General features: G+C 40.0%; 1 protein-coding gene across 5 annotated transcripts in view; it reads left to right on the forward strand.

The window, feature by feature from the left end:
- Window positions 1–23,454, forward strand: part of palm3 (paralemmin 3) — a 28,776-nt gene extending 5,322 nt beyond the window's left edge. The window contains exons 2-8 of one of the 5 annotated variants that reach the window (XM_034884134.1): window positions 11,940–11,992; window positions 13,322–13,402; window positions 17,915–18,027; window positions 18,424–18,496; window positions 19,708–19,738; window positions 20,487–20,528; window positions 21,535–23,454. In XM_034884134.1, the coding sequence (XP_034740025.1) occupies window positions 11,948–11,992; window positions 13,322–13,402; window positions 17,915–18,027; window positions 18,424–18,496; window positions 19,708–19,738; window positions 20,487–20,528; window positions 21,535–22,502 (1,353 nt within the window). In that variant the 5' untranslated portion in view covers window positions 11,940–11,947 and the 3' untranslated portion in view covers window positions 22,503–23,454. Of the gene's footprint in view, window positions 1–11,939; window positions 11,993–13,321; window positions 13,403–16,844; window positions 17,062–17,914; window positions 18,028–18,423; window positions 18,497–19,707; window positions 19,739–20,486; window positions 20,529–21,531 lie in introns of those variants that run through there. The other 4 variants (XM_034884143.1, XM_034884151.1, XM_034884161.1 and 1 more) reach the window with 4 other exon arrangements.
- Window positions 23,455–25,249: the final 1,795 nt, after the last annotated feature.

Genomic DNA, 25,249 nt, shown 5'->3' on the forward strand with positions numbered 1-25,249 from the left:
TTAGGGATGTTGTCTTGTCAGTTAAATGGTAAAAAATCACTGCCAATTCACAATTAATTTGGAAGTTAACCTGTTGCCGAATTGCTCCAAATGCCAACGACCGATCCGCATCCCGTGGTTTTGTTCTGGTAGAAATGTACAGTACATGTACAGTAAGATTTTTTTTTTTTTTTTTCATCATTAGAGGCATTATTTTTCTCTGGTGTTGGGTTAAACAAAATATGTAAACTCTTGTTTTCATTAAGATTTAAAATCAATAGAAAATTGTAAAGTTGCAGAAAGTGCTGTTACACAAGGCACAACTTTAGTTATATCAAAGAAAAAATGGGAGACCGAGAAGTGGATGAGGGGAGCAGTGAGTGAGAAAGAAATGAAAACATGAAGAGCAGAGGAAGAGGGGGAAACCTGAAATAATGTGAATCTAATTGCATACCAAGTAACTTTAAAAAACAACTGTGTGAATATAAAGAGATTCATCAGGTATGCTGAAAAGAAATATAACTCCATTGGAAATTGCCAACAAGATACTAGACAACTAAGTTCCAAGTGAGATATTAAACAGAGAGGGCAGCTGTCGAGATTCTTTCCACATCTTTAAGCTTGGTAGCCCAGATGCGCTATTTCAATAAAATATCAAACAGTTTGGTTTGACATTCTCATTTATATGGTAACAAGTCTGGGTTTGCTACCGAAGGAAGAGATATCTAACATTGAGATACAGGAATCCCAAAGGTGAAGTCAAATCAATGCAAGCTGAGATTGGGTCTGATCCTGTTTACATTAGGCCGCTATGAATGGGATTTTGATCAGGTCTCTTTAATCAATACTCCTCAGTCAGTGCTGAATAAAACAGTTTCTACATTTATGCTTTACAAATCATTTTGCGAATTCATCCTACATCACATTCACAATTGAAGTCTCAGAGATGGTGAACAGTGTTAAAAGACAAGTGTTTTGCCTCTACAATTTCTTCAATGACTGGCTGGAATTCAGTTTGTTTGTAGGAACGGTACACATTAGGTGGCCCGACTAAACATTCAGAAAGTGACTGAGTACTCTTGCATCATAGATTGACACAAACTCTATGGCTCGACATTGCAAGGTCTTATCAGCTAGTAGTGAATGACCTACAGATGTTTGTAATGTTGTTCTGTGTTAGGCTGCGCTGTGTTTTAGCAGATATGGGTGTATTCGTGACTGAGCTGCGAGGCACACAGGCTTTTTTTCCCACAACAATAGCAAAAATGAACTGAGACTGGATTACACCAGTCCTGCATTCCTCTCCAAACCTGCTTGTCATGCGCGCACACACACACACACACACGTATCCTGCGTACACAGACAGACAAATCACCAAAGCAAGCCAATACATGTCACAGAGAAGAAAAATACTAACGCATATGGACATGTGGAATCACAAAACTCATTAGTAAAAGAAAATATTTCTATCAAAAGTGGGCCAAATCATTCAAATGTATCTGCTATGGCACTCTTCTGTGCTAACTTGTGAGGCATGTTTTAATTAACTGCTGTTTAAGCCAGATCCAATTCACACCCTTTGTTTATTGTAAGCCATTGCACTGTGGGAACCCGTCAAAACCTGTTTTCCATTAACACCGTTGAACCCCTTCTCCGTGCACAGCATGGTGAGTGATTAAACCGCAAAGCAGCACGGACGATAACCTGTAGCCAGCAGTTTCAAGGAAGACCGGCACTGACATAGTGCGTCACTAAGCAGAGGAGGCAGAGCCACTTTGGGTTTAAAAAAAGGTCGCTTTACTTTTTTTTTTCCAGTGGCATTTTGCAGGTGCACTTTGCCTCTAAAGTGCTGCTGTAACAACCACGTTTACTTTTTGACTGTTGGATCCTTCCGGTCAGCTCAATTATTTCCATTATCCATTAATGTGTGGATTATCTTAGTCTCTGCATTGTGTAGCATATGAAAATGTTAAACAAACAAAATAAATACCCTTTCACATTTCCCAGTGCTTCAAATTGGTTGTTTTGTCCAAACAGGCCAAACCTCCAGGAGATCTAGTTATCTTTACTCAATTGACAGTGATTAAAAAAACAGAAAAGCAACCAACATTGGAGAAGCCCGCACAGAAAATGTGAAATGACTGTCAAAATTGTGACAATGGCATTTCAGTTTTTGGAATAAATGATTAAGCAACTTATCTTTTTATCACTACAAAAAAATAGTACACCGAAGCTAAGTAGTTATGCTGGTCACATTCTGCTATTGTAGAGCTACTAAAGTTCCTGTCGCACTGCGAGTCTTGTGTAACCTCTGTGCATGTGTGTCTGCATGTGAGCTGTGGCTGCACAATTGATCAAATTTTAATTGTGGTCATGATTTGGGCTTCCCACAGTTAAGAGAACATTATCGGCTGCAATATTGATACTTAAAATACGTACTCTATTCATATTAAACTCCGCTGCATATCATATTAGGTGCTTTGTAGACTGACCGTCCGCGAGGGGGAACGCCAGGGGTCATTTGACATGTTTTTGGTTAATGTTTGGTGAGCTGTCATGCGCTCACCCTGCAGCAGCACCCTGTGAAAAACTTTCTTGACCGTTGCTGCTGCAGTCCAGAGTAGATGTGTAACCTTGTTTTAACTTGATTTAAAGTCACAACATGAAAGTGAAAGCAGTGCTCTGTTGCTTTAATTTTGGGTCGGGTTTGGGTCAAATTTTAATTATATGTTGATTTTAGGAGATGCACTTTAAATAAGGACCTCATTTGATGTAAAAGATTTGTACATTAGCAGGATTGTAGCTCCACATGGATGGAAAACAGTGCTCTGTTTATTTAAATGTGAAAGTGCAATTAAAATAAATTGTCCCTAAAATCAATGACTAATTGCAATCTCAATATTAAATAATTGTGATTATCAATTTGGCCATAATCGTGCAGCTCTTATGTGACATAGTGACGAAATGGAGACTGGCACATATTGTAAGGTGTCTCGGTGTGAACGGGGTGTTAGTCTTTGAGCTGGCTTTTGGTGGAGATGCGGGCAGAATGTTTATGCTGTGTCGCAGCCTCGAGTGTCTCATTAGGACTTGTCAGAACCGGTGTCTCACAATCTGATCCCCTTCTTCCCACCGATTACATTAGTTCATGCTCTCTGTTTTTTTTTTTAAACTCTGGTTCATTGCCGGATCTACCATCTATTTTATGATTTATATTTTCTCACTTCTCTTCATGGCTTGTCAGCTGTAAGGCAGGTGTGGCAGGTTATGAGGAATCTGTCTTGTCAGTTCAGGTCCTTGCACTGGGTTTTGTTTGAACAGAGACTCTGAAAGTCTACAGTGGTGACCTTTTAATACCTTAGGTTTGTTTTTTTTCTCTCCCCATCCAATTACATCACCATATGATGCCATCACACACAGACTTATTTCAAACTGTCTGAGATTCCCTAAAATTACACGTACACAGACGCTGCTTGAGACCTTGTATGTACAGCATATATGCCATGCATGACACTGTCACTGTTAAATCAAATATAATTTAAAAAATGCCATATTGACGTCAGTTTGTGTCTTAGGGCAACCTTTCCCTCAGTCATGCGGTCTATGTTTCCAATGAAGCGTCAGCTAGCCTGTAATCTTCACTCCTTTGCAAAGCGTTAAAGGCACACAAATACTCTGCATTCCAAGTTTGGGTTAAAAGACGTGTTTCCCCTCTTATCATAAACACTAATATGTGCCTCCAACCGTCTCTGCACAATGTTTGAGATAAAGCTGTAGATAGAAGAGTGAATGCCAAATCATTGAGACCATAGGGATTCAGTACCTCTTGCAGCATAAGGGCGTCAGTTGCTAACCCTTTTTCTCCTGCGGCAGTAAATCAACACTTTACTAATCCTATCATGTTTGCACATTTAATCCCTAGGTCTGGTTGTTATGTTATAACCTTAATATGTGCAAGATAAAAATTTGGTTGAACAATAAAACATCATAAAATGTAGTGTTATGCCTCTGGCGCACCCACTAAGAGCGTTCGCCCCATGTTGACTGAGTCCTGCAGCGGCCCGGGTTCACATCCGACCTGCAGCGCTTTGCTGCATGTCATCCCCCATATCTCTCCCCCTTTCATGTCTATCCACTGTCAGTATATAACCAAGGGAAAAGCCCCCCCCCAAAAGTGTTATATGTAACATTGTAATGGTATTCATTTCTCATCACCTATCACCCATTGTTTTCTGTTTGAAATAATCTGTTAAAACGGTGAGTATTTGTACATCCAATCAAATAATCTTTTTATTTTTTACTATAAAGATTCCCTAAATCAACTGCATACAAACCTTTTTACAAGAGTAGAACAACTTCACTGATCACAAAGCTGATGTAATTGAAATGATTGACATGCATACACTTAGACCAACTCAACACTGCGACTTCTTCACAGTCTGATTGAATAAATAATCTGGCATGGTAATCATACTCTGTCAGCCAAGGTGAATCAGACAAGGTGCGTAGCACATAACGCCTTAAGCTTCACTATGCATATGCATGTTCCGGATGGCCGTGTTAATCTCTGTAGCCCTCTGCTGATTTGATGGTTGGATGACAAGGTTTCACAAAGGCTTTACCATGCTGTCACTTTTGATCTGAGGCTTGGTTTAATGGCTGCGGAATTGATTTTCTCACCCTAAATATCAGACTTAATATTCTAAATGCGTGCAGCAGATGGTGATTTTGACAGTGCTAGTGATCAGAATCTTTCCCATATTGGGTACCGCACAGAGAACAATATCAAGCTGCAGGCAGCCATAAACAATATTTAACTTTACATCTACCATCTGTGTTTGGCTGATGAAATAATGGCTGACAGCATAGACTATGTTCGTGGCTAACTCCTGCTGAAAAAAGAGACTCTTAGTGTAGTGGATGTGTGTGTGGTATCGCACAGATACCCCCCCCCCCCTTTTTTTGTGGCTGTCTAATGTAGAGACAAAGTGAGGAATTTGCCCCTTTGAGATGCTATTGTTTCATCATAGTCTCTGCTCTCTCAACACGATTTAGTCAAATTGTCAGCACGTTAAACTTGCTTTGGTCTGAACACCGCAACCTGTTGGAAGACTTCTTTTGATATTCTTTTGGCTTGAGGCTCTCGAGCGCATGTGTCCCGTTGTGATCATTTAAGCTTACTGTACATACCTGCGCATTTGCTACCCTGATAAATATGGGATTGGTAGGTTGACATATTTTTATGCTTTGAAGTGTACACATTACTTAACCTATGTTAGACTGACTACTTCAGTCTAACATAGGTTCAAGTAATGTGTAGACTTCAAAGCATAAAAATATGTCAACCTAGAAATGCCTTCATGCCTGTGAAGGGTAGACGACGTGATAAATAACTTGGAGTACATCTGTGATGTATGTTGTTGACTTTGGTAATCTCCAACACGCTCCAAAACCGATTACACTGTTAGCTCTGTGACTCACTCTATCTCACAATAACCTTCCATCTTTCAGTCAACACACACACACACACACACACACACACACACACACACACTCTCATTTAGTATTCAGTGCCCCGTCTCCAAAGAAAAGTATCTACAAAATGTGCATCCTCTTCTGTTGTCAGACTCGTCCTGAGAGTTAGCCAGTGACGACAGCAGAGAATGCGCAAGTTCAGAGATCAGGGTTGTTGTGATTGCATGAGCGTCCTTTAATCGTCTGGAGGACGGCGATGTTTGTACTCTTCCTGTTCCCAAACACATGGGTGGAAGGATGATTTCAATTTGCAGTGGCCTTGGAATACTCTCTCTCTCTGTTTCGCAGGCATGAAACTGTCCTTTTGTCAGTTTAGCTCTAATCCTATTCCGTTCACTACTTTCAGTTCTGCAGTTTACATCTCTACATCCCTACAATCTTTTGTACTGTACTATAATCCCAAAGAGTTTGAAAGACAGTAATGTTGAATAAAAGCAGAATAATAGGACATGTAGAAGCAGCACCGTAAATGAGCCTCTAGCAGATGAACTGCAGTTCAAAGCAAAGATGATTCCAGTGTGGCACCACATCACTGGTATAAGAAATTAATAAAACTTGAAGTAACAAAGTATACTTGTGCTTTGTTAGGGGTTTAAGAACACAACAGGACGTCACAGAAATGTCCCCCACTTTGCGCATCAGTCAAAAAATGCCTCATGAAGAGGGAAAAAAACATGTATGTTGCACTGGACTATAAGTTGCATTTATTTAAAAATTTACTTCACAAAATTCAATAACTGCAATGAATAGGTGGGCGGTATGTTAACGTACCACATTAACACTTATTCAGTTACACAACAGCATAAAGAACACACCTGGGAGGCAGTATAGGCTAAATTAACATAACAAAACCAGCGAGTCCAACAAGCAAGTTACCGGTAAGCAAGTTCACAAAGCTCCCGATCTTCTTCCACATCATTGAATCTACTGAATTCTTCATCCTCTCTGTTGCTTCTGAACAACTCAGCCAACTCTGGAGGAAGATGAGGCACAGTCTCCTCTTCTGCAGTGCTGATTTTTCCTTTTGGGGCATTTTGTTATTGTGTAGTCTTTCTCAGTTGTCTTTTTGAGTAAATGTTTTCGGTTCATTTTTTTTCAGCAGCATATAGTTAGCACAAGCCTAGAGTGCCCTCTTGCGTCCATAGACCGTAATGTTTACTCCTGGGTTCATGTCAGTCAGTATATTTTGAGATATAAGTCGCACCTGACCATAAGTCACAGGACTTGCCGAACTATGAAAAAAAGTGTAACTAATAGTACGGAAAATACGGTAATACTCCAACCTTACCGCTGCCTCACACGCTTTTTCTCTCCTCTATCTTCACTACAATCGTCTCCAACAATTCTGCTCCAAGAAATGGAACAGAAACTTCCAAGTGCAGAGAAGCAGAGTGGCCAGCAGTCTAACAGTGTCATTTTATCATTACACAAAAACAAAATGTCACTGGGTGGCCTTTTAATGACTCCTCCTCCCCAACCCCTATAGACCTAATGTTTTCAGCAACTGTGTTCAGGGGCCTTTATATACATAATCAGCCAATTCAGAAGACTGTTGCTCTTTGATCTTTCTACATACCTTCCTTACATCAAGTCATCATATATGATAGTAAACCTCAAGATCTTGGGGTTTTGGACTGAATCAAACCGGATATTTGAATACATCTTAGGCTGACGGAAAATAAAACATTGTCACTTTCTGACATTTAATGGAAAAACAAGCAACTGATTAATCAAGGGGAAAATCTGCAAATTGATTCATTCATGGTGTAATGACTGCTCTGTTAAAGTGCCCTTTTTATGAAAAAAACACTTTTCCTGGGATTTGGGGTGTTATTTTGTGCCTTTGGTGCTTCTCACACACACAAACTTGTAAAAAAACATCCATGCTGTTCTGAGTGAGATACAGGTTTCTGAATGTCCTCTGCTTTCAGTCTCCGGGTGAGCTGTTCAAACTCTGCACGGCTTGCACACACATGCATGCTAGTGTGTTCTCAATGGCAAAACACTGCTACAACACACACTAGTTCACCATTATCTAAAAAAAAAACTGCTCATAAGTCCCTGTTCTGCAGGTATTCCACAAGTGCGCTCTTGTTTCGAAGAGGTCTCCCAGCTAATCCTGCAAAAAAACATAGCTAGCTGATGTTATCATTACCAAGCTGCTGTGCATGTGCGACTCCCAACAAAGATAGAAAAGAAGTGAGATGTCTCTCTCTGTAGCTAAAACGGAGACCTAAACACACAAGGTGAAAACAGGCAATGTGCCAATATGATGTACAACAGAAAATGTGTTTTTAAAAAATAAAAATAAATAAAAATGAAACCATGTAAATCTATTCTTGTAAAACCTCAAAATACAAGTATGAACCTTAAAATGAGCATAATATGGGTGCTTTAAAGATTCTCCATCAGAATTTGGCTAGCAATGCCTGGATTGAAAGATTCCTCTGTGCCGCAGACCAGAGTCTTATGACCCAAAGGTCACAATTTCATGTACCACTGCAGCTCTTGTCTATCCCTGTGAAGTCAAAGTTAACAACCCTAAAGTTTTACATTTCTAATAAGTGCATACATAACTACTTTTAGAGTGGAGAATCAAATTTGGATATAAGCTAGTCCATGATTCCATAGTGTCCCTTATCGTGAAATGGGATTTGTAGGTTGTAAGTGCAACCACCTAACATTGTACTCCCACAGTCTTTTCACCCAAACTACATGCTAATGCTTGGTTTTTATTTTGCTCAGTTTGAAAATAGTGAATACTTTTCTTTACAAGCACTATAAATCGAATTTATCTGAACACCAGCATAGTTTGTGGAGAAGGTTTGCTGATCTTTTTATTTAAAAACGATGACAAAAAAGACTGCAACCACTTGCCTTGGAGTAGTGTAGCTTAACATTTTTTATTCTTATATGCACTCAGTTGTGCACAGTGTGTGAATGTCTTAGAGAAATCCAAGATCAGTGAGCTGTGATACTAAATGATTCTTATAGTTTTTCATTCCAGACACCCCACTGTTCTCCCATCTGTTCACACAGAGCTAATGTCACTATACCAGCACCCCACTAGGCAAATATACATTGTTATATAAACATGATACACTGAAGGCAAATATGCATTCTTTTGCACCAGGGCTGGAGGAATGTTTCATGCTGAAAGTTTGGGGGACAGGACAGCGCGCGCACACTATACTTGTGACGCACACACAGGGAAAGAGCAGCAGCACACAACAGATCAGGGCGACCTCTAGCTCACCCAGTAGGAGTGTTCGCCCCATGTAGGCAGAGTCCTGCAGCAGCCAGGGTTTGAACCCAACCTGCGGCCCTTTGCTGCATGTCACCCGCCCCCCCCCACCTCTCCCCTTTTCATGAATATCTAATGTAATGAATGGAAAAGCCCCCAAAATAATTTTAAAAATACATACAAAAGATTCCAACTAAAAATATTAAGGTGCTAATCTGTCTGCATAATGGCAATGCGCCATGGTACAAATGCAACTGGCTTTTAACCCTTGTGTAGTATTCAGCTCATATTGACCAATTTCTAATTTTTCACACTTCCATTTTTAATTGTGTTCTAGTAGAGACTGATTGCATTACCTAAACAGATATGTTCTCTTGATTGAAATTGAGAGAAGAAATTGACAAAGACGATATATTTGTTAATAGATCATGAAGTAAAATTGTTTTTTAAAACCCCAAATAAGTCCCAAGTCAATTTGACCCGAGGGGTACGAGAGAGTCCCAAAATTGAAGACAATACAAGGGTTAAAGAGAATGGGAGATAACACTCTGACTGGTTTATTGCATGTTACAGCCAACACACCCGAAGTACAACCCTTTTAAACCATGTGCCTGGCGCACAGACCCTATTATCCGGCGTCAAACAACATGCTCAACTGTGTGTTGGATATAAAGTATTGCCTTGAAAACCAAAAACCGGTAGGGCGTTAGTACGTTTTTAATGGAAGTGAAGCTGATTTTAATCATCTAAGTTTGTGGCCATGTGCCATATTTGTGTTTTACTGCTCCTGTTTGGTTCTGAGATACGAGATATGGCTGAGATATCAGATAAACAGTAATGAGCATTAACAGAGTCAAGGGTGAAGGAAACCAGTCCCACATCACATTTCTTGGTTGCTGTGCGTTCTAAATACCACACAAGAGGGTTGTGGGAGTTGTGTGAAAATTCACAGTTAGGTGCAAAAATTTGTTTTATAATGTGGACACTTCCCAATAAACAACATCCTTTTAAATGGAAGTATCCAAGATTGCAAAATTTGGTCTGGCTGGGAGCCGGTTGACCTGAGTTTGCTTGATAATGATCAGGTTGTAATGGGAAACTGAGTATACTTAATATAAATGTCTCTATTCTTCCAGTTCTTGAACAATGTTGTTTTCTGTCTGTGTTTAGTGCCACAGGTCGTTCCAGTTTGTGGACATAAAGAGAATCTGAATCCCAAACCAGTCGCTACGTTTCCCATCCCCCTTCATCTTCTCTTTCTCTGCCGCTCTTCTCTCCAACCGTCTTGACTTTCTCTGCCTCTTAACTTTTTGACTTTGTCAGCCTTTCCTTCTCTACCCTCCTGTATCATGTCTAATTATCTGAGTCAGTGCGTGTCTACGGGGAGCTCCTCAATACCTCCTCATCAAAGCCTCTGTTTGTGTTTGCTTGTTTATCTCTGGCTGCTATTCTAGGCGCTCTCCTGGAGCCCTGATGAGATACAAGCGTTCACTCCCTATGGAAGCTTATACTGTAAGCTGTCACTGCACCTCCAGTAATTCAAAACACTGCCAAAATGACTGCGAGTGGAACGTCCTCTGGTAGGAATCCTTAGTATCGTAGACTGGCTAACGCTACTGTTAGGGGATGCTAAGCCCGTGTTTTGGTTACCCCAAAAGAATTTAAAAGTTTGACTCCTTTTATTAAGCAGTTATAGGGGGGTCACACATTCTGACGGCTGCTACTTGTCCTATATGGTGACTTTTGAGGTACTGGCTATGTGATGACTCAAAATAACAAAATATCCACAAATGTCCACAGTAGTGTGACGGGATGAAATACTGTAATTACCCTAAAAGAATGTTTAGAAGTTTGACTCCTTTATTTATCATTTCAGAGAAAATGTACCTTAATATATTGTATTTGCTTTCAGATAAACATGTGTCACTATTCCTGAGGTGGTTAATATGGTCCCCAGCGGTTTGCTCTCTCATTAGGGAAAAATAACAAAATCATACAGCTTGCAGCCATGAATGTAACATATCAATGTTTACGCCGTTTGCACAGACACAGTTTTTCGCCGTGCATTGTCCACCACAGACGGGAAGACATTGTGCAGCGGCGGCCTCTCGGTCACAGTTCTGATGGGTCACAGCTTTCGGTGCAACACCGGCATTGCAAACGTGTTTGATGGATCCGAACAATAGTGTTACCAATCCTATTTTATTTTTTTTTTTAAATGCTGTAATGCTTTAATTGTGGTCATACAAAATAATCGTGATTATGTAAAAAAAAAATTGCAGTTAGACAATTATTTAATAATTGTTACAGGCCTAGTGTTCAAGTGTTTTTGGTGTTGGACAGATCTCTTTACACACCACACTGGATTGACACTGACGGGAAGATTAATGCTGCCATTGATTTTAAGGCTACAAATTCCAATAACAGTGTTTTTACTTTTATTATTCTTATCACAGTCTTTTTTTTTTAATGAAACCCACCCGGTGCAGCATTCCATGTGTGCTAAAAATAAGTGTTGTTTCTCTAGTGGGAGGTTTACTAAAGCAGAGTTATGGCTTGTGATGGCACTCTCTAATGACTGAGTTGCTGTGAGCTGGTTGCTATGTATGACTCTTGTCTATGCTCTCTCATGTGCCTTTTTAGGAGCTCAAATATTGTCCCATTTAGTGTCAGCTGCAGGCGAAAACAAACATTGCTTGTATTTATTCATGTTGCTATAGGCTGTGTCATGACCGACACGCAAGTCTTAATGGGGGTGTGGGGTGGAAAAGGTTTTGGTAAGGGTGTGGAGGATTGTGGGTCATGATTCACGAAGGCACGTACTGCCATGATGCTTGTCCAATTGCATGCTTCACAAAGAAGTCTGACCTTGTGTCGCCACTAATCAGCTGCCTCTATATCCTCTGATGTAGAACAGTGGGGACTCCAGGAGAAATACTGTTTGATTCTCTTTTTCACACACTCTTTAGACCAACCGGCAACTACATTTGCAAAGAATCCAAAAAATCAGGCCATGCAGCACAAAGAATGAATATTGCAACATAAGAAAATGCTAAATATGGTTTTATGAGAATTGCAGAGGATGTATCTGAAATAATGGCCTGGGAATAAATGGATACGATTCTTGTACTCATATTTGTTTAACCTCTGACCTCTAACCTTCAACCCTCTTGTATCACAGGTGCCGGGATGGATGAGACAGAGAAGTACAATCAGCGACTGAAGGCCATTGCTGTGAGTCCACACTCATTTATGCGTGTATAGACTAATCCTGGTAGAGAGTGCACCTACATTGCCGCAGAGGCCCAAGGTTCAAATCCGACGTGCGATGTCTTTCCCATTTCTCTCCACTTCCATGTCTAAGCTGTCAGTTAAAGCCGGAAATTCCAAAATAAATAATTATTAAAAACAAAGAAGAAACTTGATGTTCGGTTTAATAACTGCTGCCACAACCACCTCAAACTGACGTGAATGTCAAAGTCTAAAAGAAGTAGTTTGAAATTGTTAGTAAATAAGATTATCCTGAATGTGAAACGTTGTGTGCTGACTAACCCCGCAAAAATTGTTAGCTTATGATTAAAATCATCAACTATCATGAATTCTTCAATTTAAATCTGAGGAAATGCATAATTTAATCAAAAACATGCAACACCATTAAAGTCATATTTCAGCTGCTAAATTTAGTACCAACCTAGTAGTGTGACGGCTCACCATTGGTCATTTTGCTCTGTCTTTTTTTCAGTCTCACTTCGGTTCTGTGCATTTTCGGCAAGCTGCTTAGAATGTGAAAAATAACATGAGCATTTAATGGAGATTTATGAAAGTAAAATTCACTTCATGGAGCAATGGCTTGTGTCTTTTACATTCAATTAAAGCCGCTGGTAATACAGCACAGAAAAAAACGCTCAGCTGTCTGTTAAAACTGAAAAAAAGTTTTAGTATGACCTTAATTTTAATGGAAGTTGTTCACTACATTCTTAACATAACAATTTCTACATGATATCCTGGTCAGTCTCTTGCCAAAAAAGCTAAAAAAAAAGTAAAATCACCATCAAGTCAAGTGAGGTATCTACTACTTCAGATTTGACTTCACAGAGAAAAAGAGGATACAAAGTTAGCTCTCTGAGCTGTCCGTAACTCCTAAATAATATAGTGAGTGTTCATTGTGGTGAGCCAGGGTGTCCCTGGTCCCATGAAAACAATACCAGGTTCCCATGGGGACAGCTGCTCTGAGCATTATGGGATATAGAGTGTACCTGATGTCTATGGTGAGTGTGTCCTTGTGACAGATGGTTGACCAGGTGTCCCCATTTTACTTTTTCAGTGATGTTTTGTTCACTGCCGTCTCTTCCCTTTCTTTGTTTCTGTTCATTAATTTACATAACAGCTTGTTTATATGTATATGACTGCTGATCCGCCGAGTTTCTCCATCTTTCTCTTCATTTGAATAGCATTGTACTCTCCTTGCTCTTACTCCCTCTCTACCATAAACTACCAATATGTCCACATTAATTCTCTTTTTTTTTTGTGCATTTTCTCTCCTACCATCCTTTTGTCCTTCAGGAGAAGCGTCGGCTGCAGGAGGAGCAGGAGAGAGCCAGGAGAGACATGGAGGATGAGAAGCTCAGACTACAGCAACTCAAGGTCTGACATACATACACAGGATGATCTAACTCGTCTCATTAGTTCACAAACACACACACGCAGTCTTAATTTCACTCAGCCCAAATCCTCTGGAGACTCATTTCAGTCTGATAGCAGGATAGCCCCAAAATGTACACACACACACACACACACACACACACACACACACACACACACACACACACACACACACACCAACCTGCCACACTTCCTGGTTCTGCCAGTGTCTTGCAAGGTTAGAGGCAAGCCTTCCTTTGCTGAAATCAGTTTTTATGTGAGTGTTTACACACTCTGCATGTCACAGAGCTGTTCTATTGTTTTCACATCATTTCCAGACTGGCGTTCCTACTTCCTACTCCACTGTTGCACTGCCTCGCAGGCCTGGGGCACATTCCTCAAATTGTTTGAAATCTGTGCAGCGTGTCTTTGTGTGCAAGCGGGTATGCGTGTGTGTGCCCATGTGGTCATGCAGAAGAATATTTACAATATGCTCACCTTATTTACGTGTTTGTGCATCGTGCTCCAAATGTGAATTTACATCTATATAGTCATGTTGCAAAAGGCTTGATAGAATAATTTAAAATCATTATGTTAAGGCTTGCTCCGTGATATCGTCATAGCTTTCAGAACATTCATTAGCTTTGACATTGCCTCTAGCTAACCCCAGGGTAGATGTAAGGATGTAATGGGTGGGAGCAGCAACTTATACACAGCTCCTGACCTGCACGCAAGTTTAGAGAGGACTGTGTCCAGTCAGCCAAAGGTGCAGGGAGGTGAACAGAGCAAGGCTTGTTCTGTGCTGCAGGAAAAAACACAGAGATGGTTTTGTGACGCTTATAGTTAAGTAGGTAACTACTGGCTAACAGTTGCCAGATATTGGAAACATTGGGCCATATGCTGGAGGAGAGTATGGGTTTTCAGATGTTTCAGTTTTCACCTCAGTAGTAGAAGTAAGAAGCTTGCAGAAACCACTTGGCTGTACGCAGTAAGAGAAAGTATAGCTGCTGTGAGTACTTTGTACCAGATTTTATTGCACTTATTATAATAAGTGATAATCTTGGCAATTTCATATATTAGATTTACTACAGTAAAAGTTCCCTGCAGACAAACTCTGTTTATTTTCACTTGTCAGGGTCAGTTGCAGACCAGTGTTTCTAGAGCTGGCAAGAATTTACTGTCCGGCTCAAGGGCACTTTACCTGTGCAGATGCTTATTGAACCAAGGTCAACTGGTTGCAACATGGCTGCCATACCTACATGACCCTGCAGTCCCGGTTATTAGTCCTGTCATACAGGGGAACACAAATGTGTTTAAGTGAAAAATGTGTCTCTTTCTCCTAAGAAAACAAAACAGTTTCCAAAAATCTGCATTAAATATCTTTTATGTCCTGAAAAAGAGCAACTCACTAAAAGTAAATGACACAATATTATACTTATATTCTTTTGGAGAAAAAAAAGAGTAATTTTTCCACCTTTTGATGGTTAAAAAAATTACATCAATACGGCTAGCACTAATTAGTTCAGGTGAAATAAAACTGTTTTACTCTAAAAACAATATAAAATCAATTATAGCTTTTGCATTTTGAGATGGACTATCAGGATTGCATTAGAAAATGTTAGCAGTGGGCATCTTCACTGGGCCATGTCTATTTACTGGAGTGGTGAAGGAATAAGATGAGAGTAAAACGCGCACACATATGCTATACATATATATCTCTATTTCCATTTCTTTCTGTTGTATAGCTGAGATTAAGACTGGTAAGATGGTCTCACAGGTTTTTCTCATTCTCCCCTATTACACTTTTGCATCCCCATAACCTTCCCCATCTCAATTTCTCAGTCTTGTCATGTCATTGTTCTTTACATCTCTCTTTTTCTTAGGCTGTGTCTGAAATCACAGCCTCAATCACTCATTTACTATTCCTCACAAATAGTGTAGTAGTAATTTATCTATATTGAGATTTACATTTTTGAGTCATCTTCATTTTTCATTGTAACCAATAAGTGTAATGTGGCATTACTGTTATTTTTGTATCTATGCAGCATATTGCACTTTGGCTTTGTAAGTAAACAGTAAGCTATGTCCTAATTCCATATTATGTACACACTCTAAGCAGGATATGTAGTGAGTTTACAATAGAAAAGTGACAAATATAATATATAATGATAAATATATATTCAAAACAGTCACTATTCATACAAATTTACTGCTGATGTGCATGTTATTTCCACAAAGACCCGTGTACAAAAGAAATGAAACACGTGCTTAAAGTTGAAAAAACATTGAGATTTATCCTTTAGTTTAATGGCAGGGGCAGATGTTGGATTGATAACGTGATTTGTTGACTTGTTGCAAAAGTGGTACTACAGTATAAAGATTAGTAGCTATACACAGTATAAAGTTTTGTTTTTATCAGAAGAGAAGACACATGTTTCCATTTCTTTTCTTTTTTTTTACATTTCAATATTTTTCACGACAAAACATATTGATTAAATTTAACTGGACGGGCCAGTGAGTAAAGTGGGCTGACCGGTGCCGCCCTGGCCCATTACTGACTACGTGTCTGCTTTGGACACTCAAATAATATGGTGGATGGTAAATAAAGTGCCTATCGCTACATATTTACAGTCTACGCAGTAACCTCAGCCTGACTGTACACGATCCGTGCTGCGTGCACGATCCGTCCTGCGCATACGCAAGATGTTCGTGCATGCGCAGATGATAATCATGATGTACGAGGGTTTATGACACTGCACGATCTGTTCCCCGTAGACAGTTAAATCCCATAGTGGCGGTCTGCCGTTAGCCTCCACCAAAAAGCTAACCTTAGTTTAACTAACAGCTAATTCGGCTAACCACTAGCTGAGAAAGCGTGTAAAAGACCCTCAGAACTGAAAATAACCGTCAGTTCTACTTTACTTGTGTTCATGTTAAATACGTTATTTTAGACGGAATCAAGCTGTCAGCTAGCCCTTAGCCGAAACAGCTGTTAGCTAAACTAGCGTCAGCTAGCAGTTAGCTTGTTGTCTGCACAGATCCGGATACGGTTCGATATGTCATAGTTGTAGTGGTCAGCCGTTAGCCTCATGGATGTATTAAGAGAATGGTGATCCTTCACAGGGTAGCTAACGCTAGTTTAGCTAACAGCTATTTTGGCTAACCGCTTGTTGACAGCTTGATTCAGTCTAAAATAACGTTACTCAAACTAAACAGTGGGAAAAGCAGGAGAGAGGAGAGCCTTACCCCCTTGGTTGTAAATCGTCGTACATCATGAATTTATCACCATTAGCATTATTGTCTTTGACAAGTGTAGGACGGATTGTGCATGCAGCACAGATCGTGTACCGACACGAACAACAGTTAGCTTACATTGTAGGCTTACCATTGTAAAAAGCGGGAAAATGTAGAGCAAGGCGGTCATTACAGCGACCCCGACAGGGGGGGACACCTCTCATTTCTTCTCACCATTCTGCCACCAGCAGTTAGTTTCAGTTGAACATTCTGTTGCTAGTAGCAACCAGTACTGGCACAGTTGGATAGCGTTAGCAGTTGGAGTTAACTGAGATTGTTAGCTTTATCTACCACTCTGTGAACAAGCAAATATTGACAGGCATCTTTTATCTTCTAAAAACATACCCTTTTTGGACCATTACTTGTAGGTAATCAATTTATTACAGCTTTTCTGTGACTGTTGTTTTGATTCTAGTTTTTAAAGGAATTATTCTGGTCAACTAGCTAGCTAGTTAGCTACTGTAGCTAAGTGCTTACCAGTCTAGCCATATCATACTTAGCTAGCTACTAAGCTAGAGTTAGCTGTCCATTGCTTCATCGTTTTAGTTTGGTTTATGTTAATTTACTGTTGATTGCTTGAGGTAATACTTAGTTTCTGATTTGTAACCAGAGCTTGATCTGTAAATCGGCAGCCTGATAATGTTGACCTGATATGACCTTATAGATATATCTAAAGGTGAAAATGGTGCTGGGGTACTCTGGAAAATTAGTATAATAACTGAAGATGCTTTTACATTCAGATTGTGTTAAATTAAATCAATCTTACTCAAGTGCATTTCATGCATGGTACAATAATGGAGGATATTCTGGTAGAATCAAGAGCCAGATGCTTATCATATGCAATTTTATATCTTTGTATTGATACGTTTATCGTGCTATATTAGGTTTTCTGAGAAATCAATAGATTCAACAGTTTATGAATAATATCACCAACCAGGGCTGTCTGTTTTGGCTTATCCAACAAATTAAGCACCAAATCACAAAAATCCATCACAGTGATGACAAGAACATACAAATCCGTTATTGCCAATAAGCACTTTTACTCATTGATTTGCAGTGCTGCTCACAATGTTCTGATACAACCAGAGATATTAGAGGTATTGCTACTGTGGTAAAACGGAGCTGTATAGCTAAATGTGTGACTTTCGACAGATTAATATCATCTGAATATACTGTCTCAACATCATGTTCCTCTTCCTCACCTCCTCTTTCTTACTCCAGAGGAAGTCTCTCAGGGACCAGTGGCTAATGGAGGGAGTTCCCTTGTCCCCGACATCCCAGAGCCCCCGCTCCCCTCTTTGGGGCGACCAGGAGAATGAAAAGCACATTGAGAAGTACTCTCTCTCTCTCTGTTTCTCTGTCTCTCTGTCTGTCTGTGTGTTTCCTTTTTCTATTTTGGTTTTGTTCAGTACAGAGATTTAGAGGGGGATCCTACCTGCACACTTGCCACAGACAGGGCTAGACTTTTATTTATTGCAGTGGACAGTGTTGTCCGTGAGGCCTACACTTCAAGATCCCAGTGTTATTATTGACAAGGTCTGCAGCTCTGCTATACTTTTCAAGAAGACTCCTCACACACACCACACATGGCCTCTAGGGGAATTTAAACGTGCCTACTGTAGTGTTGCTTATATCCTAAAATAAGGCTATAATCATATTTAAGCATCACATTAAAACAAACTAAGAGTGTAATTTTTTTTTTTTTTTTTATGTGTATGCATATATTTCAGGTTGCAGTCAGAGAGTCAGCAGTTGGAAGAGGGGGATGAGAAGCTGAATGAACAGATGGAGCATGGCCAAACAGTGAGGAACACACACACACACACACACACACACACACACACACACACACACACACACACACACACACACACACACAAAAGCACCCCTCATTCTTTTGAACAAAAAGGGGTTTGGAATATGTGTTGAGCAAGCTTGCTCCATCATCTTCCATTATGCAGAAAAGACTTCTGTCAGTTGTTTTTTTCAATGAATAATTCATTTCCTCTCTTAATGTACCTTTGATGTAGCACCTCTTTTTCGAAAGCAGGAACTTTGTGAATGTAAGCAGGCGTGTTACATAAACAATTCAGCACTTGATCCACTCTGGAATATTCTTTTGACTCAGGCCAAGCGCAAATGTGTTTACTTCACCTCGCTGAAGGTCTTCATTGTAGAACATAGGAGTTGTCCCTCCTTTCCTGCCGTCCACTAAAGGGTCTATTTAATGAAGTGTTTCATAGTTATCATATATTCATCTTAATCTTGCCTGTTTGAGTTTAACTCGCATCAACTGGAGACATAAACAGAAGACCCTATTTCTTTTTTTTAGCTTTACCAGCCAGTGATGAAGGCGAATACACTGCCAGCAAAGCTTTGGTTTAGTGGGCAGACTGAGAGTGAGTGACAGCTAATAGCTGGCAACTCAAACTGATTTCTTTTTTTCTTTTTTTATCACCTTGTTTGCCTAATGATTTCTGATGAGATAAGGGGTATGATAATGTTCAGGTCCTTAGAAAAGCTAGCTGTTAACTGTAAAAAGTGCAGACATATACATAATCAGTATTTATCTATATACATAATCAGATGTAGTTAAGTGCATGCTACACCATACTGTGGAAAGAGGTCAACCTTTCAGAGGGCAGGTAAGGCTTTTCAACTCAATCACTCCCCCTTGTGACCAAGCCACATGTCATGGTCATTTAACATCACATCACAAACTCATTACTGTCATCCATCTGAGAGTTCACAGTGGACACATCAACTATTTTAGTACAGTCTGTGCTGTTAAGAGTGTAGGATAAAAACTTATTTAAATGACATGAGGAAAAATATTCTGCATTGTCTTTCTTTAAAGCTTTAGTGATGTGGATGTGCCAGTATTTGCTTTTCATTGTTTTGATTGTCTTTTTCTGTTCCATTCAAAATACACTAGATGTTCAGGCAACACAACATAAACAGTTTCACCATTTGAATCACAGTAAATTACAATCCCTCCACTATCCCTCTTACAGGAGGCAGTGAAAGTGGCTGAGGCTGGAGAAGGTAAGTGAGATTAAATGAACCTTTTGATACAGAAAAATGTTAAATTAACAGTGGACATTTTAGAAAATTGCATTTCCAATAGCTTTTTACCGAAGAAAGCAATACACCGGTGCAAATTATACACTGTATGAGAGCTAACATGAGCATTTTCAAGCAATTTGACAAGCTCAGTGTAAGGAGGAGTGCAGAACAAAGCATTGCTGTTGTCGATCTGAACGCCTTTTTTAACACTGTGTTCTGTCCAATATCTGTCAACCCTGTAACACTTTAACGTGTTAAAACCCCTGCTTTTCAAGCTACCACCACAGCTGCGCTTCTAATGCTACTCTTACTTACTTACATCAGTACCGTTTGAGTAGATTTCATTTGTTTAATGCTTTGACTGCTTCCCATTGTTTTCTCATTGCTTGCAATGATGAAAATAAGTTGTATACCACCCAAAAAAGGGGTTGGTTAGGATTTTGTCAGCTTTTAATGTTGCACCTGTGCATCAATATAATCACAAGATGAGTTCTCCAAAGAAGCACACGTGTGTTGATTAAGCCACATTGTAATTTTGTCTTCAGTGTAGACCTCATGATACAGTTACAACTTAGTTTGAATATTTTAATTTAAAGGTACAGTAGAGGTAATGGTATAATTTTCAGGGAAATCAGTACTCCTTCCTTCATGGTTTCTATACTGCGTGTCTGACTGAAAAACACTGCTGCCTGCAATAAATACACATTTGTTTTCTTTGTTTCATCAGAAATGGTTTTGCAGAATGGAGAAAACAATGCAGTAGGATCGGGTGGGTATGGAGTGGACTTGTGTCACAAAATGCACACAGACATAAGCAATATTCTCATGAAGCTCATGTGCGGAACGCAAACCCCAATTAACGTGAAGAGAATCCTGCACACATTAAATAACGTCTATATTCTTATTGATTTAAACATCCCATCTCGTCTCATCACTTTGAACCTAAAAATCCTAAATTCTCCTTTTCACTCTTCCTCTTAATTCTAATCACCATCTTACCACAACCCCTCAAAGACCATAAAATCCCTATAGAAATATGTCTATATGTCATACCTGTTACATCACAAAAACTTTATACATGGTGTGAGGAATATGTACCCATGCTGAAGGAGATTGTGCATATGAATGTATGCTAATAGGGACTCAAGTGCATAACTTGCATACTTGGAGGGCAGCGTGTATGTAGACAGCTGCTGAGATGGACAAGAGAGTTCTGAAAAGGAAATTGAGCCATCCATTTGTATTTAAATCCTCTAGCATTTATAACTTTAGACTGCTCATGACAGTACAAAAAATACCCACTTGCATTAAGTTATTACAATCTGCTCTGTAACAAATAGAAGGCTTTGTTCATTATGAGACACTTTATGGCCTGGATTTAAAACTTTATAAGTAAGCTGCATTTTATATTAGATCAGAGGTGAGACACTTTTCTGTTATTGCATTAAGATTCGTCGCTGGCAGACCTTTTTGTTTACTCCATACATACAATACATAAAGTAGCTCTATTGAGCACAGACATATTTCAATCATTTTCATAATTTCAATCAAGTTACGGTGCATCGACACCATTTACAATTCAAGCTAATAATCAGTGTAAATGACGGCGAGGCAGGCCGATTGCAAATTCACTCAACATCATTCAAATGTATGAACGCCACTGAGCACTCCATTTTCTTATTAATGCAATTCCTCAGATAGCTCCTTTTTTACTCACAGTGATTTTTTTATTTGATGTTGGTTTCTTTGTTTTGTTCTTTCAAAAACAACTGAAGATAAAGTAAAGACAACCCAAAGCGCACGACTGGATGAAACCGCAGCTGTCCTTACCAATGGTGCAGGAGACTTAAAAGCAGACCCCAATCACAACACTACCACCACCAACGGACCCGCTTCAGCCTCCGAGGGTGTTATTAGGCTGACACTGGAGCCCGAGTTAACCCTGGGTGTTTTTGAGGAAGAGCCTGGTCGGCTTCTAAATGTCAACATTAATGGGGAGGAGGACGAAGGGACTGTGGTGATGAGAGCAGAATGTGTGATCATCAATGATGAAGGGGATGATGTACTTGAGGATCTTGCACCACAGGAAGATCAGAAGGAGACCATGCAGTCAGAGGAAACCCCTCGGCCAAATCCAGAAGGAGGCCAAGATGGAGGGGAGGCTGTGGAGGAGGTAGAAAGAACCGAAGCCGGTCCAGAATCTTTCACACAACCAGAGAAGAGTGAGGCAACCGAAAGCATTGCTGAGGCACCACCAGCAACTGGAGACGGGGATGTGCAGGGTGGCGCGGAGACGAACCAAAATGGAGATCTCGAAACAAAAAGTGAAGGACCGCACAGGCAACGGGAAGACCAAACCTCTGTGCAGGTGCAGTCCCCAGCCTCTGCTCTAGAGGGCACTGCAGTGGTTTTGTTGCCAGTCTACTCTAAGGTGCAACCCTCTGTCACCCTCGAGCTAGAGGCTGAGGCTGAAGCTGAGGCAGCATTAAAAGTCCAAGAGCCTGCCCCTCTGCCTGGCCAATTCCAGGAGGTGTCCCTGGTCGATCCCCAGGAGATCCAGAGGACAGAAGCAAGGCTGGAGGAGGAGACGGAGCCCCTTCTGTCCCAGGCCAAAGCCCCCGACACCCAAGCAAAGCCAGCAGCAGCTGCCTGCACAGAGACACAGAGCCCGGCCAGGGCTAGCCAGGGAGAGGAGACCCAGGCACCCAAACACAAAACCTGCCAGTGCTGCTCTGTCATGTAAATGCCCTCTCTGTACGTTCATTACCACTCTCCCTTTGTACTCTGTCCCTCTGCTCTTCATTTCATAACACACTCCTTCCCTCATCTCCCTGTTTTATGCACCCACCCTTTTTCTGTCTACAAGCAACTTCATTTTCCTCCCCTACTCTCTGTCCTCATTTGTTGTATTCATCTTGTATCCCCCTCTTAAATTTGGATAATCCAAAGGAAGTGAGCTCTCGACTCCAACATAAAAGACCGGGAGGGGGGGGGGGGCATGGACTGGACTTGTCATTGTTTAAGTGCCTCAAGGAGCTCTCCACCCAGAGCTATACTTTTACACATTTTTTTTTTCTCAAACAATGTGGACCAAAATGAGTGTGGGTTTTTGGGAGGTTGTTTGATTTAATTTTCCTGATTAGCAGATGAGCCAGCCAATCTACATAGGATCATAAAACCCACATATTAAAGATGTATTTTAAACTGTTCTACACGTATAATTCCTTGGGTAGTATTCATAATCTAAATATGAGATTCAATGTCCAAAGATCTGAAAAGGTTCAGAGGTTTTTCTTCAAATTGAATGACGCTATAACGCTGAATTAATTTTTGATTTTGGACTTTCGTGAGAGATGCTTTTAATCCAAGTATAGGGCCTGAACATTTTATTCACTCTGTTTTAGGTTTTGACAATACACAGACTGAGGGTATGAAATGGCCTTTTTTATAAACCACTGAATATTTGGTGGGATGTTGTCAGATTTAAAAGATAATCTATTTTAAAATGCCTGACCGTATGCATTTGATATTTTTATCAGATGTGCTTTTGAAAGAGGTGTTCGAGGGCTCCTGACATAGCTCTGTGCATGGCTGTATTAACTGTATACAAAACCGTGGAATTGAGTGTCTGACATGTCAGCTTTGAAATGATTGATTAATGGTTTAATGATTAAACTGACATTTGTGATACATTGCTTGATGTACTTGATGTTCCTCCGGTTTCTGTTCCTCAAACAGTGAATTTGTCCCAAAACAACATTGCTTCATACAAAACAAACACACTAGATAATGTTTAACCATTCACTTCATAATGTTATTTATTTGCAATTTCCTCTGTCAGGGCAGGGGAGAGGAAGTCTGCAGTTACCCTCAGACAACTGGTATTTATCTATCCATGCAGCTTTAGTTGTGGTAAATGTCCCCCTGAAGGAAAAAAGAGAACAAACATAGGCTAATGTCCATGAGACATTCTGCATTTCTCAATAATCCTCCACTTACACAACTGCATGAGTGTCAAAGCCGCCTGAGCTCCCAGCGGTGTCTCCACCTGCTCTTGTACAATAGTAGTTCCACTGCTAACAGCACAGCCGTCTCAAGGACCACACCGAAGCCTGCGTTGCTGGGGAAGGGGATGCTGCAATGGGGTCTGGAACTCAGAAAATAAGTCCTGCTGAGCTGAGAGCTATCAGGGGCTCCTATCCAACAGCAATTGTTTTTGTTTTTTTTTAGTGAACCATTGCAAGAGGAGCCACTACCTTTTTGATATATATTTTAATTTTTTTTTTAAACAAATTCAATGTGTTTATTTTTTTTCTCATACTCAGGCTTTGAACATAACTGATCATTTTCTTTAGTGAAGAAAAAGGCAAATTCTTTCAAATAAAATTATTTCTAAGGCAATTTGCAACAAACTGAACAAAACAATTAGGTCTTCCTGCCTGTATTTGCAGATGATACATTTGTAGATCCGTAGTTTCATAAAAGCAATGCATCTAAAAGGAGAGATTGTGTGTACTGTTGCAAAGATAATACTAGTGTTTTGGCTGTTGAGTCGGCAAAGGCATAGTAACACCACATTCACTGAATTAATTCACTAAAAAAAACAAAAATCCTAAAAATTGCCCTTTGCATGGGGCATGGGGGTGCCATCCAGGACATTGAATTAACACCCGCCCACCTGCCAAATGCTGGTGAATTTTGCAATTGGCGGGTAACACTGTCAATCTACGTGCTACGTCGGCTGGTAGCCAATGAACATTAAGTGGTTCAGACGCGTAACTATCGGTAATTAGGGTACGCAGTTGCTTACTGGCCCAAAAAAAAAAAAAAAGTTGCTTACGTCCCCTGACCAATCAGGGGCCCGAATCGCTTGAATACTTTGATTGACAGCCTGGGGCCTCCTATTGCATTTTCATTTTCACTCACGCCAATCCCAGCAGTCCCACGTGCAGCCACTGACCAAGCGGGAGTGAGAACGAGTCAAACTCACTTCCGTGTTTCTGATATGAAGACGATTCACTATAAAGTCGTTGAAAGTTGCTGCTGCTTCAATTCTGTCGGCTCTCTGCAGCTGGCGGGGCTGCTGCTCTATATTTGATATAAACTCTTCTTTTTTTTTTTTAAATATGCCTGATGCAAACCCCACAGATGTAAACAAAAGAAATAAGTTTTGAATTTTAAAAAAAATTACTGAAACAAATATTTCCCTTATAATGAACTGGCTTCATCTTAACTAATACTACTACTTACTAATAATTTCATTTTCTTATTAAATTCAATCTGGGAAGGTACAAATATTTTCAATACACCACTCTTTGTGAGGGGTCAGAATAAAGCAGATTATACAGTATAGCCAGTAATAAACTTACCAGTCTTCTGTTTATTTTTATTTCTATAAGAAATGTTAGTTTTCAAGAAATTTCCATGTAGGACATTTTGACATGTCACGTCAGATAACGTACAGATGTGACATAATAAACTTTTTTCAGC

This window comes from Etheostoma cragini, chromosome 2, assembly GCF_013103735.1.
Source record: "Etheostoma cragini isolate CJK2018 chromosome 2, CSU_Ecrag_1.0, whole genome shotgun sequence".
In the NCBI taxonomy this organism is placed as follows: domain Eukaryota; kingdom Metazoa; phylum Chordata; class Actinopteri; order Perciformes; family Percidae; genus Etheostoma; species Etheostoma cragini.